Below are 18,599 nucleotides of genomic sequence, written 5' to 3' on the forward strand. Positions count from 1 at the left end.
CAACAAAATATAGGAGACCAGGATGCGCTCCTGGTGGGTCAAATGCCAAGTGTATGAACAAAACAAATGGGTCGAGAACTTCAAAAGATGTGAAGTTGTGGACAGAGAACAGAAAAAGCAAAGATTTCACCCCGAATAGAATTGAAAATCTAAGAAGAGAAAGATTGAAAGAGAAAAAAAAAAATCAACTCGAAGACCAGTTGGTTGGAGAGCTGAAAAGAGCCTCGAGAGGAGCAAGTGAAAAGCACAAGTTTTAGAGGAAGTTTGAAAGACTACAATATACTTTTTTTTTAAGTTCATAAAATATTACCAGCGATAGCTTTCCTTCCAACAGCGGCAGTGGCGAGACCAGGAACCAGAGTGATTTACAAGCCATAAAAATGCAAATGAAAGATTATGATGACAATCCAGAAGGATTCATGGAACAAATATTGTTTTGTAACAAAGGAAACCACGAGGATGTGGTAGGATTGATGACAGCGGTGTTGCCAGTCAGGATAAGGAATTAGTCACGTGGCCGGATGTCGCACTGGAAGGACAAAACGAAAGAGGTTATAATGCTCGAGTGCAACAATGACTTCTTCATTTTAGAACAGTAATAATCCCACCTGAGATTAATTGAGGAAAGATACAAGGCTGTAAAAAAACAACAACAAAAGGAAAAACCGGAAGAGTTCAGGGGGGCGGGGGGGGGGTGTATCTGCAAAGTCGGTTGAAAGAACAATTGATCTTCAGATTTAGCATAAACGGGTGAGGTCATCATTCAGGATTCGGTGGAGAGTGTGCAAACGTCATTGGAATAATAAGATCTTATTTAAAAAGAATATATAGTTTTACATTTCGAGAAAAGGAAAAGAATGAATCTTAAATGAAATGTAAACAACAGCAGTTCACAAACAGTGAGGCGGGGTAGCAGTACACCCTGCTGTGTGTGTGCTTGTTTCCTGGGCCGTGTGTGTGAGATTTAGCAGATGGGAGAACAGGTGGGGACCTGCTTGTGAGAATCTGGTTGTGGGATTAAAAACTAAAACAATTGTTTGATTGTTGTTGTTGTCAATGACAAAGTGCTCTGTCATTGACAATGAGAAAACCGACAATTCTTTGAGCATAAACAATAGATCGGTTGTATCAGCACGATTGGTTGTATCACTGTATTATGATCTGAGTTTTTGCAGTCGACTGTTGCAGGAATTTGTGATTGATCGGTGTGCAAATAATGGCTTGCTTGCCTCGTGAGGCACGATTCGGGATGTTTGGTGCCTTGCGTGTGAAGCACCAGGACAGAGGTTTACAGTTGAAGGATATTGAAACTTATTGAAGTTGAAGCCAATGTATTCATATCAAATTTCGAGAGAAATGAGTACCTCGTGTGATTGAGAAAAGATTTAAAATTGATGGTAAAAACTATTCAGATTTGGTGGATGGTGCTGCATGGAGGAGCATGCAGGTGCAGGTCGCTCATTATGTGGGCGGATGCTGGCAGATGAGGATGCCAGGCGAAAGCCATGACGAACCGGTGACTACACTGGAGTTTATACCTCCGCAAAGATTACATAAGGTAGTTTGCCATTGCATTTATGATTCCAGCTGTTTGTATAACTCCATGAACCATGGGTCAAGGTTTCTGATCACCATGGTTACCATGGCATGTTTGAATGAGTAATGATATAAATCGTTCACGCTGGTGAAAAACCATTTTCTCTGTGTGACGACTGTGGGTCTGTGGGTAATGCCTGTGCCTATGGACATAATACATACGCAACTCAGCCGGGCACAACGGCTCCATGGATGTTGGAGGATAGCCTGGTATTGGGGAGCACTTTTGAAGAGCAGAATTGGCATTCGAATGGTTATGCCAAGACTGTTGTGTAGTTTATGAAGTTGCTCATCATTGCCAAACAAATATGCAAATATAATATATAAATGGACATCAATACTCATGCTGTTATGTTCGCAAACGGACTATGCATCAAAGTACATTCCGCCTCTCGGATGGACGTTGATTGAATGCCCAGTCTGAGAGCATTGGTTTATGAATATTGATGAGTTTGTTTGAAAGGAACTTTTTAAAATGGTATCTCAAATTGCACTATTTGAACTTGTGCGAGTTCCTTCGGGTTTATGGAGGTGATTGTTCACGTCTCTTGATCCACATTCAATGTTTATAAGAACAATGGGCCCATGTGAGAGATGGCTGAGCAGAATTTGGCAGAAATACAAACAGATTTCCCGTTATAGAACATTGGGTATGGCATCACGATGGAAATATGGCAGAATGGAATGAACCCCTGCACTGTGTAGGATTCTATCATGTTTGAATGAGGGAATGTGAATTATGCAAATGAATTACAGAATGTGGAATTCAAAATCGCAACAATTGATATTTGGATTGGATTGGAGGTAGAATTTACACAACAGTGCTATTTGATGGACCAATCCATGAATATAACATTGCATGTTTCATGAACTGTTGCAAAAGGATAAAGAGCAAAGGAAATTGGGCCAATAATTATATAAGTGGGGGGTTTGTCAAGACAGTATTTGCTTCAGGTATGAGGCAGAAATGTGTATCGCCTGAAAGAGAATGGAGGGAATGAAGGGATGATGCCACATTGTAGTGACTGAAGGGTCTACCTTGGTCGATGGCGTACCTAAGGTATAGCAGGTATGGCACATGCTCTGGGCGCTACTTGAAGGAGTGGCGCCACAGAGAAGGACTGCGTCTCTGTCAAGAATGGAATATTGAAGTTGAAAGACATCAGAGATTAAAGAAACGAATAGCTGATGACAACTCGAAAGATGCTGGGTTAACAACCAATGAGGAAATGGAAAGAGTCATGAAGGGAACACTCGAACGTCTTCACAGAGAAATGGACGGAATGTTCGCTCGTAAAGTGTCTATAAAACATATGGACATACACATGATGGACAAGACAAATATTAACTTTTGTGCTGCATTAACAAAGGTTGTCAAAGAGTTTGACTCACAGGCCAGACAAGCACTCGCAGACCAGCTGCAGAGGAACACCACAGCATCCAGCCTGGCGACGGATAGCTGTATGAACATCAAGTATGCGATTGAACATCAAGGTGTTCAGACGGAGGAATGCATTGAAGACACGTTGGACTGGACCACATCAGGTATTATTGGTCACCACCACAGTTATCAAGTACAAAGATAAGATTCACGCATCTCATTGCAAAAAGCATACAGGAAGTTGTAAAGGGAAGAAAGGAAATCTGCAAGTGGGAAGAACGTTACCGGAGGTTTATGACACATGTGGCAGTGCTCTTGATTAGCACGTGCAGAATTGGGATAATATGGATGATAACAGACAGTGAGGGTATTATGAGAATGTCATGGAGAACAGAATGTTTGGTTGGTTGAGAGCAGGGGAAACGATGAATGGGTCGTGACAGAGGACGCAAAGAAGAAGGAGGAAAACATAGGGACCAATTGCATGAGATAGCCACGTATGGGGCAAACACCTGTATGACCCTTCGATGTAATTATGCACCCCATGTCACACGGGATTAAGGGGACGTAGACACTGTATGCCTGAAATGAGGCATAAGTGTTACATGAAGGGATAACTGAACATCCATTGAACATCTTGTTAGCAATATCTTTACAACATGCTGAAAATATGAACAAAAGCAAGTGTTGGGTTTGCTCACAACTTCCCCACTTAGCCAAGTATGAACTGCCCCTCTCAGCAGTCCCATTTTCAGGGGAAGATACAAGTCAGTACCTGGATTGTAGACAAGCTAATCCAGTCCGAACGAGAAGAGGAGAGACAAAAGGGGATGTAAGTGCGCAAGTACGAGAGATAACAAGTAACTGGAAAAAGGAGGGATACAAATGTACTGACTATTGGCACTGGAACTAACCTTGGAATTGGGTGAGACGTAACTTCCTTTATACAAGGGAAAAGATGATCACACTCCCCGATAAAGGACAAATTTTGCCTCAACATCTAAGGGGGAAGAAGAAGTAATCATTGAGGAACAAATTACTGGGACAAGGATAGAAATAAGGATGCGAATGAAAAATCTTGTAGAACCCCAGGCATTATTGAAGGTACATATCCATGACGTGGTACAACATGTAAGGAAGGTAGCTGCAGAGTAACATGGCTCTTTTAAGGAAGGAGGGTTTGGATCTTGGTTTATGGGAGTGTTTGGTGGAGGAGGAACATGGATACTCCACATGTTGATCGTTGAGCGATGATAATCATTGCTATTGTTGTCATCATAGCATGCATAAAATTTTGATCGGTGTGTGTGTGTGTGTGTGTGTGTGTTTGTGTGTGTGTTTGTGAGCGAGAAAATTTACCACAGTAACAACGGTGGTGGCACATCAAGTTTCCCTGGACCAATCATCTCTGAAGATCCAGAAGATCCAGAAAACCCAGAAAATGAAGAACTTAGTATAAAATTAAGTCGAGACACCGTGACGGTGGAACCTTTTGGAAAATATGAAAGTACAGACACTTGTGCCTTTGGGAATGACAAAAACCCAGTTGAAAGAATTCACCAATGATTGCTAACGAGCCAAAATCAGATGGTTGATTATAATAAAGAGATGTGGAATGATAGAAATACCTTTAAAACTTCAGGGGAAAATGAATTCAAGCGGTTTACTCAAATAAAATTTGATTAGTATAAATGGAAAAGGCGATTGCCTATTGGATGAATATGTTCAGTTTGCACAGGGTTCTTTTCTTCCAAAATCGCCTGGGCGCCCCAACTCTGTGGAGGGAGGTGGTGGCACCGCGTTGTATTGCATCCACTTGCCAGGTTGTTAACTCACCACAGAGCGCAAGTCTGGATGACGCGGTGGAAACTAGCCTACCGCTAACAAAACGACAAATGTTGATTTTTCGTTGGTTTGTCGTAACAGAACAAACTCTTAGGATTGCTCTGTCAAGAACAAAAGGGGGAAACTGTGGGAGCTGGATTATTAAACGTAAAACAATAATCATATAAGAATCAAAATTTACTTCGTTATTTGCTTTCATGATTCAATCAACTGAGTTTCGAAATAATTTACTGGTTGAGCAAATTGACATGAAAACTGATAAAACTAAAATATACATGCTGAGTGAGCTTGGTATCCATGCTGAGTGAGCTTGAAAGAAAAACACACACAATCTTTCCTTTCGTGCAAATAACCTCTTGTTAAGTCATCTGATAATAAACTCTTGACCTGTGATCATGAAGTCAGCAGAATGAAACAATGACTCTCTCTTACTCCCCCCACACCCCTCCCCTTGTATCAGAAAACAAACTCCAACCATTGTAAACCATTGTCGGAGGAATCTTTTGACAGACTAATACCATTGTATGTGGTTTATTTGAAATCAACACAGTTCCATCTGATATCTTGGTAAAAACTGTATAGAAATGCTCAGAAAAGCTCTGTAACCTTGTATTCAGCTTGCAACTATGTTTCTGGCTGGGGTTCTTCCTTCCGTGTATGGAAGTGTCTTCTATCTTCCGGAATAAACGGCTGGTACATGAACTTACTTGATTTCTTTCCTTGAGGTAGTTGGCCTCGGCCCCGACAGAGGTAATAAAATCGAAGCTCACAGAAGTGCAAGGTGAAGGATGAAATGAGCTAAGAACGGCATCTAAGTTTTTTTTCCTATGGTATCCAAGGCCATCTCCACTCATGGCTCGCAGACTTCCTCTCCTGTCGCAGTCATCGTGTGGCCCTCAATGGAGTTCTTTCATCCCCTCTTCCTGTCCAGGCAGAAGTTCCTCTACGCAGCGTTCTGAGCCCTGTTCTTTTTATGGTTTTCATCAATGATTTCTCTGAATCTCTGGAAAATCCTCTTTATCTCTTTGCTGATGACTCCACCCTCTGCCGTACCATCTGTCATCCATCAGACCGGCAAGCAGCAGCTTCTTCGCTCACTGCAGTTCTGGGTAAAATCACAAACTGCTCCAACACATGGAACATGTCTTTCAATCCAGACAAATCTCACACTCTCACTGTGTCTCTCCGAAAGGACCATTTGGAAAAAAACCCCACCCACATTCTCAATAATCCTGTGGAAGAAGTCCTTTCTTTCAAGCTTCTGGGTCTCACCATCTGGCACGATCTTTCCTGGGAAAGCCACATTTCCAACCTGGCCTCAAAAGCCAGTTGCCGAATGGGAATCCTCCATCGTGCAAAGTCCTTCCTCAGCCCACATGAGGTCCTGACCACATACAAAGCTTTCGTCCGCAGCCTGATGAAGTACTGCTCTCCCCTCTGGGCTCGTGCTCCTTCCTCTCACCTTTCTCGGCTTCACGCTGTGGAAACCAAGGCATTTCGAATCATTGGCATCTCTCGCACCAAGCCCTTTCTGGTAAAACTACCAAAATCACGAATCACTGCTCACCTTCACTCTTTCATGCCTCTTTTTTTCCCCACCTTTGGAAATGAACTCCTTCACTCTGTTCAATCCCATTCTTCCCTCCAGGCCTTCAAAACACCTGTTCACCACCACCTCTCGTCGTCCACCATCCAAATCCTCAATCTTTTCTATTCACGTTAATTCACCCCAAACCCACCTCCTTCAAATTCCCTGCTTTGCTTCTTGAAAGTACCTGCTATATCCATCTTGTATCCCCTGTGTTCCCCGCTGTTTTGCCCTTCCCACTCTTGCCCCTCTTACCTCATTCCCCCCGAGTTGTGCATTGTGTTTTGCTCTCACACGTACCTCGACAAGGTATACAAAAAAGGAAAAGAAAAGAAGGATGAGAGAGGGAGAAGCAGAGCAAACACAGCAACCTGAAAGGAAAAGGGTTTGCATTGGTGGCGTTAAAGAGCGTAGAAAGGATCGTCAGTGGAAATGTGAGATGACAGTGACGCATCACTTGCTTGAAGTCCTGGAGAGAGCAAGGTGATTGAACCATGTGGAAGGAATTTCCACAAACGGGAGAAAAGACGTTGAAATCTGATGTGTGTATTTTGTGGGTTTAACCAAGAGGGAGCAACTGGAAGGATGAGAGGGCTGAAAGAGCAGAGCGAGCTATACTAGAGCCAGACACATTATACATATCCACATAACATGACTGAAAGGATTCAGCTATTTCAGCCACACCCATTGCTGACAGGTGTATATAATCAAGCACACAGCCATGCAATCTCCATGGACAAACATTGGCAAACCGTGTTGAAGAGCTCAGTGACTTTCAATGTGGCACCGTCATAGGATGCCACCTTTCCAACAAGTCAGTTCGTCAAAGTTTTGCGCTGCTGGAGCTGCCACAGTCAACTGTAAGTGCTGTTATTGTGACGTGGAAACATCTCGGAGCAACAACAGCTCAGCCGCGAAGTGGAAGGCCACACAGGCTCACAGAATGGAACCGCCGAGTGCTGAAGCGCGGAGTGGAAAAATCGTGTCGCCGATTGCAATACTCACTACTAAGTTCCAAACTGACTCTGGAAGCAACGTCAGCAGAGGAACTGTTCAGGAAGACCTTCAGGAAATGGGTTTCCATGGCCGAGCAGCCGCACACAAGCCTCAGATCATGATTTGGAATGCCAAGCGTCAGCTGGAGTGGTGTAAAGCGCACCACCATTGGACTCTGGAGTGATGAATCACGCACCACCATCTGGAAGTCTGATGGATGAATCTAGGTTTGAAGAACGCCACCTGCCCGAATGCATCGGGCCAACTCTAATGTTTGGTGGAGGAGTAATCATGGTTCGGGCTCGGTCTCTTCCTTTGTTCCAGTGAAGGGAAATCTGAACGCAACAGCATACAATGACATTCTCGACGATTCTATGCTTCCAACTTTGAGGCAACAGTTTGAGGAAGGACCTTTCAGGTTTGGGAGTGATATATTCATATGTATTGTGAAGATTGTATGTTGAGGTTGTCATGATTTCTTATCAACAACACAAATTTCATTGTTTTCGTGTTTACTCATGTGCCTGCTCTAAAAACGAGAAGGGCACTCAGGAGAGCGCACACCTCAGCCATGTAATACCTGATCCACGAGAACATATCGGGCCCAATACATTCTTGAAATATCATGCAATACAGTACTATATTGTTTTGGGCTAATTCTCATATCCAGATCCAGATTCGGATCTTCACCAAATCACTCCGTCCTTGTGACACACCCAACCTGTCCACCAAGTTTCATGCGAATCCGTCCACAACGTTTTGAGATATTGTGCAATACATCGGTTTTGCCCCATCTCTCAATGATGAAGAATCACTTTAAAAATTCTAGTAGTCGGATCCAGATCCAGATCTTCATCAAAATCTAATCAGTTCGTCCTCGTCACATACCCAACCTGTCCTCAAAACTTCATTGGGATCCGTGCACAGCTTTTTGAGATATCCTGCACACAAACAGACAGAACGGGGTGAAAAAATGACCTCCTTCACCTTTGGCGATGGAGGAAAAGATTGCTTTACACAGGTTTATTACAACACCTCCTGATCGTTTACTCACGACGGACACACGTTACTTGTAGATTACTCATAAATCGAAACACGTCAAGGTAATATTAAACATACCCGCAACCTAATTTTCAACCAATGGGTAACGTCCTTTTAACCTATGAGTTTAACCTATGAGCGTGCTCTGAAGCTATGTTTAACATGCTTGAAACCTATGAGTAACGTGCATTGAACCTATTTGTAACTTGCCTTGAACCAATGACTAGCATGCTATGAACCTATGAGTAACATGCGTTTAACCTATGTGTAGCAAGCTTTGAACCTAAGTATAACGTGCTTCTTACCTTTGAGTTCAATGTTCTTTTCGGCTAATTTTTTTTCCTCATTCCCACGATGAAATATTTCTTTGCTTTACTTTTTAAAGTATTAAAAACGACTTTGACAAATGCATAATGTACTAGTAATGAACACAGAACGCTTCGATAACTTATCGATAAGTTATACCAACGATTGTTTATAGTGTTTTAGTCGTCCACAACCTATGCCCAACGATAGTCGAGCGTATGCATAGCGTAATAATTACCAAGCACGTTATTCATAGGTTATAAATAAGTCACGGGTACCCTAAACATTACTTTGATGTGATTCGACGTATGAGGAACTTTCAAGTAGCGTGTTGCGAAGTGTGAACAACGTTCGTGTAGCATGCTTACAAAACGTTACTCATAGGTTAGAAATAAGTTTCGGGTATGTGAATGTTACCTCTGCGTGTTGACTAATGAGGAACATACAATTAACATGTGTCAACGATCGCATAACGTGCCTACAACTTATGGCCAGCGTAGCGGAACGTGTAAGCCAAACGCCGAGTACGTCGTAAAATTTCAAGCATGCAAAATTTTTTGGACAACCAAAAAGTACGTTTTAAACCAGCGTAATACGACCTATGGTAGTGTTTTTCAGCGTGCACCTAACGTACACAAAACGTACGCATAACGTATTCGACGTGTGCCATCGTTTTAGACAAATTTTTCATCAATCGGCATACGCTGGCTAAATCGTCAAGGTGTGACAGCCCCTTTACAGGTGTCGTGTTTTAACATATCTGCATTTGTTGTATTCCAAAATGTCGGAAAATACATCAATCAGTTTGCAGTGACTTGTCCAGTAACATTAAAAGGGGAAGAGCATTCTGATGCTTGATGGTGACTCGTGTGACATGTTATGAACTAAGCAAGGAGAGAACCGTAAGCTTTACATTCAGGTACTCCATTTGTTCAAGATCAAATGACATCATCATCTGAAGAAGTCTATGAAGATTATAATATTTGTAGCCTGCAAGGATATCAATGAAAGCTGCTCAGACTGCGTAAAGCCATAAACTTACAGGAACAGAGCAACAGGTTTCTGTCTGCACTGTCGCTGATGATTCGCTAACAAGCAATGAAACCGGCCCTGCAGTGTAGCATTTGGATTCTCATGTGTGTACTATTTGTGAATGTCTTTATGGCTGCGGAGGAACTCTGGTGTGGGTTTGAAACAGCAAAGCACTTACTTTGGGGAGCCTTTCATGGTTGCTTTATGCAGCTTCTTTGGCTGGAAGAGAATGGGAGGAGTCAATTTATTGATATAATCCAAGCCACCTGGGTTAATTGATTAGGGGAGAGCTGTTTGGTCATTCCCTGCATACATAGATGAGAGATGAGTTTGCTTTCGTGATTATATATGAATGTATGTATGTTTAGTATTGAAATCTATGCATTACTATAACTCTCATCTTGTATGTATTGTTACGAATTCTCGCCCGCCTGGCGTGCGATCGGCCGCGTACCTCTAATGGCCGCCGCGTCGCCCACCGGACGGACAATTCAGTTGTGACCCTCCTGGAACTACTGCCAGGAGCCAGTCCCGGGTGGGGGTTTAACCTCACCACAACCCAGTCCGCATTCTACCCGCGCGAAATAGGGTGAATCGCCGAATGTCGATATACCTAAATTCCCGCGCGGGTAACCTACCGAGGGGTTGTACCACGCCGCAGGTCGGCTTAGGACACGAACCGCATAAGCGGTTCTTTCTGTGCTACAGGGATAACCGAGCGGTGTTATCGCTGACCTCGACGTTTCAGATTATTTATCGGGTGTTTAAAACCCACGACTCATTCCACGATGCAAGATGGCATTTCAATGGGGTGAAAGGAGGACGCGACAAACGGGATACATTGCACACAAGGACATTTATTCCAGCAACACGTATCCAGTCATGCAATATACAAGCGACAAATAGAAGGCCAAGCAATACCACCAACTACGATTATTATCTCGTCACAGTCGTAACTTAACAGGACACGGCGCCACAGCATGCACACAAAAACAACAGGAAAACACTCCCCATAGGCAGGGAGGTCGACGGGGTTAGGAAACCTTTATGGTCGTGGGCCGGGGATGACCGAAAAGGCCCGCGAGACCGTGCTGGTTACCTGCCCCCTCGAGGTGTGACGGTGGGCAGGTCGCGGCGCCTTGTTCCCATGGCAGCTAGCGTAGCCGCGCCTGCTCTCGGGCCTTTGCGATGACGTAGTCGGTGAGTTCTCTCCGGCATCCCTTGCCAGACGCACAGATTCGCACCACACAGCCGGCAGGGCTGTGCCTCCTGTCTGCGTCTCTGAGGCGTCGCCCCCACTCGCCACCGGCCTGCGCCTTCACCGACAGGTCGCCCAACGCCAAGATGAGAGAGGCCGACCTCGACCACCAAGAGAGAGCTCGAAGATGAAGCGAGAGAATGACGTCCACCAAGAGAGCGAGTAGAATCCAACACGACCCCGACAGAGAGAGAGACGTTGACCACCCAGACAGAGAGAGTGAGCCTCGCGCGCGGTCCGGCTTATATAGCGCGGGGCTCCGCCCTTCGCACCTCCCCGTTTTCGGCTCCACCTTTTTTCGAGAAGGTTCCCGAAAAGGGGCGTTCCTCATTCCGACCGCGTCACCCCGCACGTCCACCAATCGGGGGCAAGCCGCCCCACCCCGCCTCCGACACACTTCTCGGAGAAACAGGCTGGAAAAATCCGCGCGCCCATCGCCGATTTCCTCACATTTTCAGTTATACACGAGAAAAAGTTGTTCACATTTTCCTCACATTCCTCTGGTTTCCTTTTGCGTTCGACTGTTTTCAACGCGGCTTGTTGTTTGTGTGGAGGTTTTTTCAAAATAACACTAGAAAAAGAAAAACGGCTATCTCAAAGACTTGCAGCCTGGTGAACACGAGGAATTCCCTTTAAACAACGGTGGGGACCTATCTGCACATAAACTTAGCGCGTCATAACTGATCTCGGGACCCTTTATGGTGTATTGCGAATTTCCACAGCGGTAACAGTATGTATGTATGTATTTATGTATGTATGATCTATGTATTACTAAAACTCTCATCTTGTATATATGTATGTATGTATGTATGTTCCCGAAATATATCCAAAACGGTACACGATAGCGCAAAACTTTTAGGGCCACCTTACTCACCATTTGCCTTCAGTGTGCAGTATCAAGTTTCGTTAAAATTGGGCAACGAAAAAAATTATTTAAAAATCAATTCCCGATTCAGCCAAGTACTCTTCGGGAGTATTTGATCAATTCAAACAACCTCAGCGGTATAGTTCGCTGGAGCTATCTTTTGTTTTTTGTTGAAATGATGTTTCTTCATCAACCGCTGTCACAACGTGAACCCAACGGGTTCACGGGTCTTCCAGTATAATATTGTATGAACAAATCGAGGGATGGGTCTTGATGTTCATTTTCAACTGACATTGATATTTAAACGAAAGTGTTATTTCGGGTGAAACAAAACAGAATTACGAGAAAGAAGCAAGTTAAAATGTTCAACAAATATGCAAATGGTAAGTTTAAAACACGAGGGGGTGGTTGAAGAGGGTTTCTTTTCTGAAGAATTTCTGCATTTAATTTTAGTATTTATGTTAATTTTTGTATTTTTACCTTGAATGTGAATTTTATCCAAGTTCAACATGATGAATCCTGTGATTTATAACTTGTGTCGTTTCTTCATCCTGTGTCCAAAATGAGCAGTTGAGGCAGTTGTAACAAATTTATAAGATGGCAATTGTGATGACAAAGCAGTAGCAGAGATACACAGCTTTCTTTTGTGTCTCCTTGCAACGCATACCAGTTGATACACTTGCAGTGGAAATTCACGTGTTTGTGCAAGTGCGACATTCCCAATAACATCAGCAGAGCCACCACATCATCCTTTCCCGCTGGGGTGAGTTGACAGTGCAATGAATGGCGACAGCAATTCAAGCTTTGACGAGGTGGTTTGCTGTTGCCTTCCCATCACTCAGAGCAGGAATTTATAATTTGTTCAGGGTGCCGGCAAAAGCTCACCTACTCTTCACGAAGGACACCAAGTAATGCTGGCAGACGGGACACCCAGCTTAATGTCCATCCGAGGGATGGCACACGCATTGATGCCCCACCCTGCATGTGAAACATCAGTGTGGTGGTTTCTTGCTGGGCTAAGATTGGAACCCAGGCCCGACAGGTCAATGACCATTGTGCACACATCTCGGTCGACTGGCTCTCCTGCCAGCCACACTCATGATTGGACAAGGTAAATCTTACGATAATAATATACAAACTATTACCGATTATATATATATATACATATATATATATATATATATATATATATATATATATATATATATATATATATATATATATATATATATATATATATATATATCATGGTATTATGTATGTGCAAATTTATTGGAAGACTTCTTAACCTTTGCATTTTCTCAAAGGAACAAATGCAAAAAGCTATTACAAGAGCACTGTGTGTCTGTCTGTCAGTCGGTGAGTCCACACCGGTTCTCAGATCTCCTGCAATTTATTCCAACCACCTACCTTCCTTCCTATTGTGATGCTCTGCATTGTCGAATGCTTCATCTTGAATTTTTATCTTTTCCTTACAATTCATAATGTGAAAAAATGGTGAAGTTCCAGAGGTCAACGTGTTCAGATCTACCCGAGTCACGCTATCGTATGATCGCAGAAGTACCTGCGTTGCCAAGGGGAAATTAAATGTTTTAAAATATTTCCTGCATGACAAATTGGTTGATGTTGGCCCAATATGTTTTTGTATGAATTACAATTTTGAGCGTCACAAAATGTGCTTGGACCACTTGCCCTTCTTTTTATTAATTTTCTTTTTAAAATCGAACAAATCACGACAACCTCAACATACAATCTTCACAAAACATATTACTCGACCGCTTCTGGGAAAAACCCAGGCAGTGTATAAGAACATACAGTTGGGCTGAACATGGAAGTGAATTAATAAATCATTATGTGAATGTGTTTTTTTTAAACCTGGTTAAATAACATGGACACATGGAAACACTGATAATTACCTCTACCACCAAAGGTGAAGGAGGTTATGTTTTCACCCCTTTCTGTCCGTCTGTCTGTCTTTCTCACGGTACATTTACGCATTATTATGCGAATTTTAGAATCTCCTCCTGTCAGACCAATATTTTGATCTTGTTTGCCAAAGAACAGTGTGGACAAAGTTTGTTAAAAGGGACAAAAAAAACAATAACGTGAAAAAGGATCTATTTTTATTGACAGAAAGGTTAAACAATGTCTGGGATGAGCTGGTCCAACACGGCATCCAGTGTGGCCTCAAACGCAGCAATTGATGCCACTCGAAGCACATATTTTTAGGGAGGGCATTCCATGGGATTACAAATCGATGGGAAAAAGCTGAGGAGCAGAAATTCCTTCACTCTCACTGCTTGAAGATTTTCAAAGGGTGTCCACTCCGGGCGTTATCTTGATGAAAGATGAAAAACTCATTTCTGTCTCGGTTTTCATCACCACACACAATCTTAAACACTTCGAGAAGACCCCCACAGATGTTCCGGTGCCACATGGAAAAGAGGTTTTGGCGGGAAAGCCTGACGTGGTACATGAAGGCACGAAGGCCGACAACCATGTGGGCCGTGAGCCGTTGAACACGTTTGATTTTGACGGGACCATGCTTGGACACAGTGTTCAGGTGGAGGTCGTGTGAAGGCCGAATAGGCAGGGATAAACACCCACAGTGTAAGACAATTAAAATGGCAGGTTTAATGATAAATAACATCCGCCAGGCCATTCGCACAACTGCATCACATTGAGCCGAGGATCAGAACTCGAAATCTGGAGTGAAATCTGAAAATGTGAGGAAATCGGCGATGTTTTGTATTTTGTCGGTTTGTGTGGACCTTTACCGATCGGCTTGCTATTGCTTGCCAAGCCAGCCGTTCCTCATCAACCCTAATCCGAGCACTCAATGGCGGTCCGGTTCGTGTCCCGATCGGGATGTACAGTTGGGAGATGAGTCCACAAATGTTAAAATATTCAATTTCTGCTTTTTCAGTTGAAAAACAATTAAAAAGCTGAAATGAAAGCGAGAGATGAACCTTCAGAGTTTAGGCTATATTCCATTTGATTGGAGCCGCTTCTGTGGGCACACCGGGGAATACAGGTTCAGCTAGGAGTACATAAGCAGTAACGTATACATGTGCAGTTAATCATTGCAGACAATCCGCGTAAGCACGGAGTTCGATATAATCTCCATTCTCACCAGTCAATGAGCACCTTCAGTTAACGAGCATCAAGTGAACAGCCGATGTCAATAGCAATGCCCCGGGGACAATCACTCGTGCCGCAGAGACCTCCCCTTATACGCGAGACGCACAACATGTGATCCCGCGTCATGTCCCTCAATTCACGTCAATTCACCACATTCTCCTCACCTTTAAAATGTAACGAGGGGCCCATCTTACACACCATGATTGCTTTAGCACTATAGGAGTATACATTTCAAGCAACGCGGACTAATAGATCTACAGAAGCATACATGCCAAGCAGTGATTATTTTGAGTTGTAGGAGCATGGAAATGAGCATCGATATATGATATAATGGGCATATAGGAGCATGAGCAGCGAGAATGCCGATAATCCCCTTTACAGATTGAGTCATCGAGGGGGCCTTATTCGTCGACCTCTCCGGGAGTAAACGGCAGTTTCACTTGAGGGAGACTCCCGATCCTCTTGGTGAGCCTCGACTTGTGCCGGGGATGACTCCTCGATCGCTCTCGGGTGGAACGCGGCAGCCCCGTCGCCTGGCGGAGTTCCTGGGGGGGAAATGTCAGAAGGAGGAGTGCCAGAAGGTGGTGTACCGGCGGGAGGAGTACGTTGATGATAGCCTTGGATAGATTCCCCGGGGAGGCTGCAGTCAATTTATTTTGCGAGTAGAGAGCCGCAGAAGTGGGTTTATTTCTCCTTAGAGTAGATTTACATACCCTGGCATAATGCCCTTTCTTGTCGCAATTCATGCATGTGGCATCTCTGGCGGGACATTTTTGACGAGGATGCCTTTTGTACCCACAAAAGAAGCATTTACCAACCGGAGCAGTTGCTGAGGAGTTTGACGAGGTCTGGGTATCCGGCTCCTCGGGTGTTTCTCCATCCCCTATGTCTGGCTGTGTCTGTGCCAGTGGGGTTCCTTGGGTTCCCATCGTAGCAGCGTTCATGAGCAGCATCGGTGCCCCAAATGACTCAGATTGCTGCTGAGCCGTATCCATCGCTCGAGCCTGATCGACTACCTTGTCAAGAGTGGGTTGCGCTTTCTCTAGTAAGCGTTGCCGTATGTGGGCTGATCTGAGTCCTTGGATGAATGCCTCCCGTGTGGCTTCCTTTCGGTGTTCCTCGGCGCTTACCGCCCGGAAGCTGCAGTCTTTTCCTAGCTGATTCAGAGCTTGCAGGAACTGATCGATTGTCTCCCCGGCTGCTTGCTTGCGTGTGTTGAGAAGATGTCGTATGTATACCTCGTTCTTGGGCTTCACGTAGAGCGCCTGCAGCACCTCGATCGCTGCTTCGTAAGTGTCGCACCCCGAGAAGAGCCTGTACACGCTGGGCGAGACATGATTCACGAGAGCGGCAAATTTGTCAGCTCCCTCCTCGATGATGGTCAGATAGTGTGAGAAGGAACAGAACCAATGTGACCATTTCATTTCTGCGTCAGTCGCGTTTGGGTCTGCGTCGAACCTCTCTGGTTTGTAGATCTTGTCCATCTTTGGTTGAGAGAGCCGAGAAAATCAAATGGAATAAATTGAAATGAAAGCGAGAGATGAACCTTCAGAGTTTAGGCTATATTCCATTTGATTGGAGCCGCTTCTGTGGGCACACCGGGGAATACAGGTTCAGCTAGGAGTACATAAGCAGTAACGTATACATGTGCAGTTAATCATTGCAGACAATCCGCGTAAGCACGGAGTTCGATATAATCTCCATTCTCACCAGTCAATGAGCACCTTCAGTTAACGAGCATCAAGTGAACAGCCGATGTCAATAGCAATGCCCCGGGGACAATCACTCGTGCCGCAGAGACCTCCCCTTATACGCGAGACGCACAACATGTGATCCCGCGTCATGTCCCTCAATTCACGTCAATTCACCACAAAAGCGAACTTAATATTTGAAATGTAAAAATCTTATTTTTGTGATAAAGACCTTTATCGATACAACACAAGGAATGAAATGGTCCGACACAGCGTGGCAGGGCCAGGGGGCCACAAAACAATGATGTAAAACCAGGACGGCCGTTCACAGTGACGTCACATTCCCACGGAAATCACATTCTCACAAATATCCATGAAAACTCCGGGATGAACAAAATGTCGAAATCCGTCACTGAAGCTTTTTAACGTTGATCAAACAAAGGAAATCGAACAAATTAAAATAAGGAGAAAAATATTATTATTATTAATGACGCAGTGAAGTGATTCTGGTTATGAAACAGATACCTGTGTGTTGCACGTGGATCCGAGGAGAAGAATTCCTTCAGTTCCTCCACGTTTCAACCAATCAAAACGACGCATCGCCTTTCCTCCTTGGTCATTACCTTCTGTCAGAGGTTATCGCCTCCTCTCCACTACTTTGACCAATCAAAGCTCGCTCCGATCCAGAACTTGTCAGAAAGCAGCACGAGGTACATCGCCGAACGTGATTGGTCCAATGGTATCACGTGCCGCCGAGAATTGGCGATTCAGCATGAGGAACATCACGAACATGATTGGTCCGGTCCTGTTTGCTGGAATCCTCGTGCATCACACCGCCCACACAACACACGTGATGTCCTTTGACCAATCAGGAGCAGTGCAGTTTCAGTATCGTTTCCTTCAGCTCGATTGGTGTTGTCCTGCTCGTGATGTTTTCGGTTATTTTTTTCGTTGTTGAATCTGTGGAGATTATTTTTTCGATCTTATTGAATCTGTGAGGAGATCATTTTTTCGTTCTTGTTGTAAGTAAATTTCAACTCCGAATGCATGATGAAACACTTGTTTATGGCTAATACGAGAAGCGAACGTAAAATTCTTCTTCCATTCGCTTCTTAAATATATCAAATTAAACAGTCTTTTTGCGATGAAAACATAAATATTACCTTCACATTACCTTCACAACAACAACTACAACGCCTAGAACACGATCTCATCTGAAAAAAAAATTCCTCAACATTAGCTTCACAACAACAACGACACCGCCGAGAACAGGATCTCATCTAAAAAAATAAATATTACCTCAACAATACCTTCACAACGACAACTACACCGCCGAGAACACGATCTCATCTGCAAAAATAAATACGACCTCAACATTACCTTCACAACAACAACTACACCGCCGAGAACAGGATGTCATCTAAAAAAATAAATTCAAGAAGCGAATGTAGTATTCTTCTTCCATTCGCTTCTGACTTTACCTATAACTTCTTCACAATAGTTTCCGCAATTTCTGGTTACTTCGGCCTGGATTCGGGATTAGCGATCAAATAATGTAAATCACGATTAAAAATTATTTTTTGATGATGCGGAAGATATCTCTATTAAAATCAGTGGAGGAAATATAAACCATGTCTGATATTATTTGGGTCTTTCATGTCTCCGACGATGCCTTTATCTCCCAGCATGCATCATTCCCCATGACAAAAACTGGAAACAAAAAAAAACAGAAGCAAAAAAAAAACGACAGCAAAAGGGTCATAGCCAACGACACGGATTCCAAATTGCCATGGTATTGTGTTGTTGTTGTTTCCTATTCTCTCATGCGCACGCGTTAAGTATGAAGCTCACTGCGTTCG

General features: G+C 43.8%; 1 protein-coding gene across 2 annotated transcripts in view; it reads right to left on the minus strand.

Moving 5' to 3' along the window:
• The window catches only part of LOC147022400 (uncharacterized), a 112,069-nt gene extending 94,152 nt beyond the window's left edge, over positions 1-17,917 (minus strand). The window contains exons 1-2 of one of the 2 annotated variants that reach the window (XM_085893266.1): positions 17,266-17,917; positions 9,964-10,004 (exon numbers count right to left, since the gene is read on the minus strand). In XM_085893266.1, the coding sequence (XP_085749392.1) occupies positions 9,964-10,004; positions 17,266-17,340 (116 nt within the window). In that variant the 5' untranslated portion in view covers positions 17,341-17,917. The remainder of the gene's footprint in view (positions 1-9,963; positions 10,005-17,265) is intronic. The other variant, XR_015061229.1, reaches the window with a different exon arrangement.
• Between the last annotated feature and the right edge of the window lie 682 nt (positions 17,918-18,599).

This window comes from Eptatretus burgeri, chromosome 8 (genome assembly GCF_056783735.1).
Source record: "Eptatretus burgeri isolate ZD-2024b chromosome 8, Ebu_testis_v1, whole genome shotgun sequence".
NCBI lineage: Eukaryota > Metazoa > Chordata > Myxini > Myxiniformes > Myxinidae > Eptatretus > Eptatretus burgeri.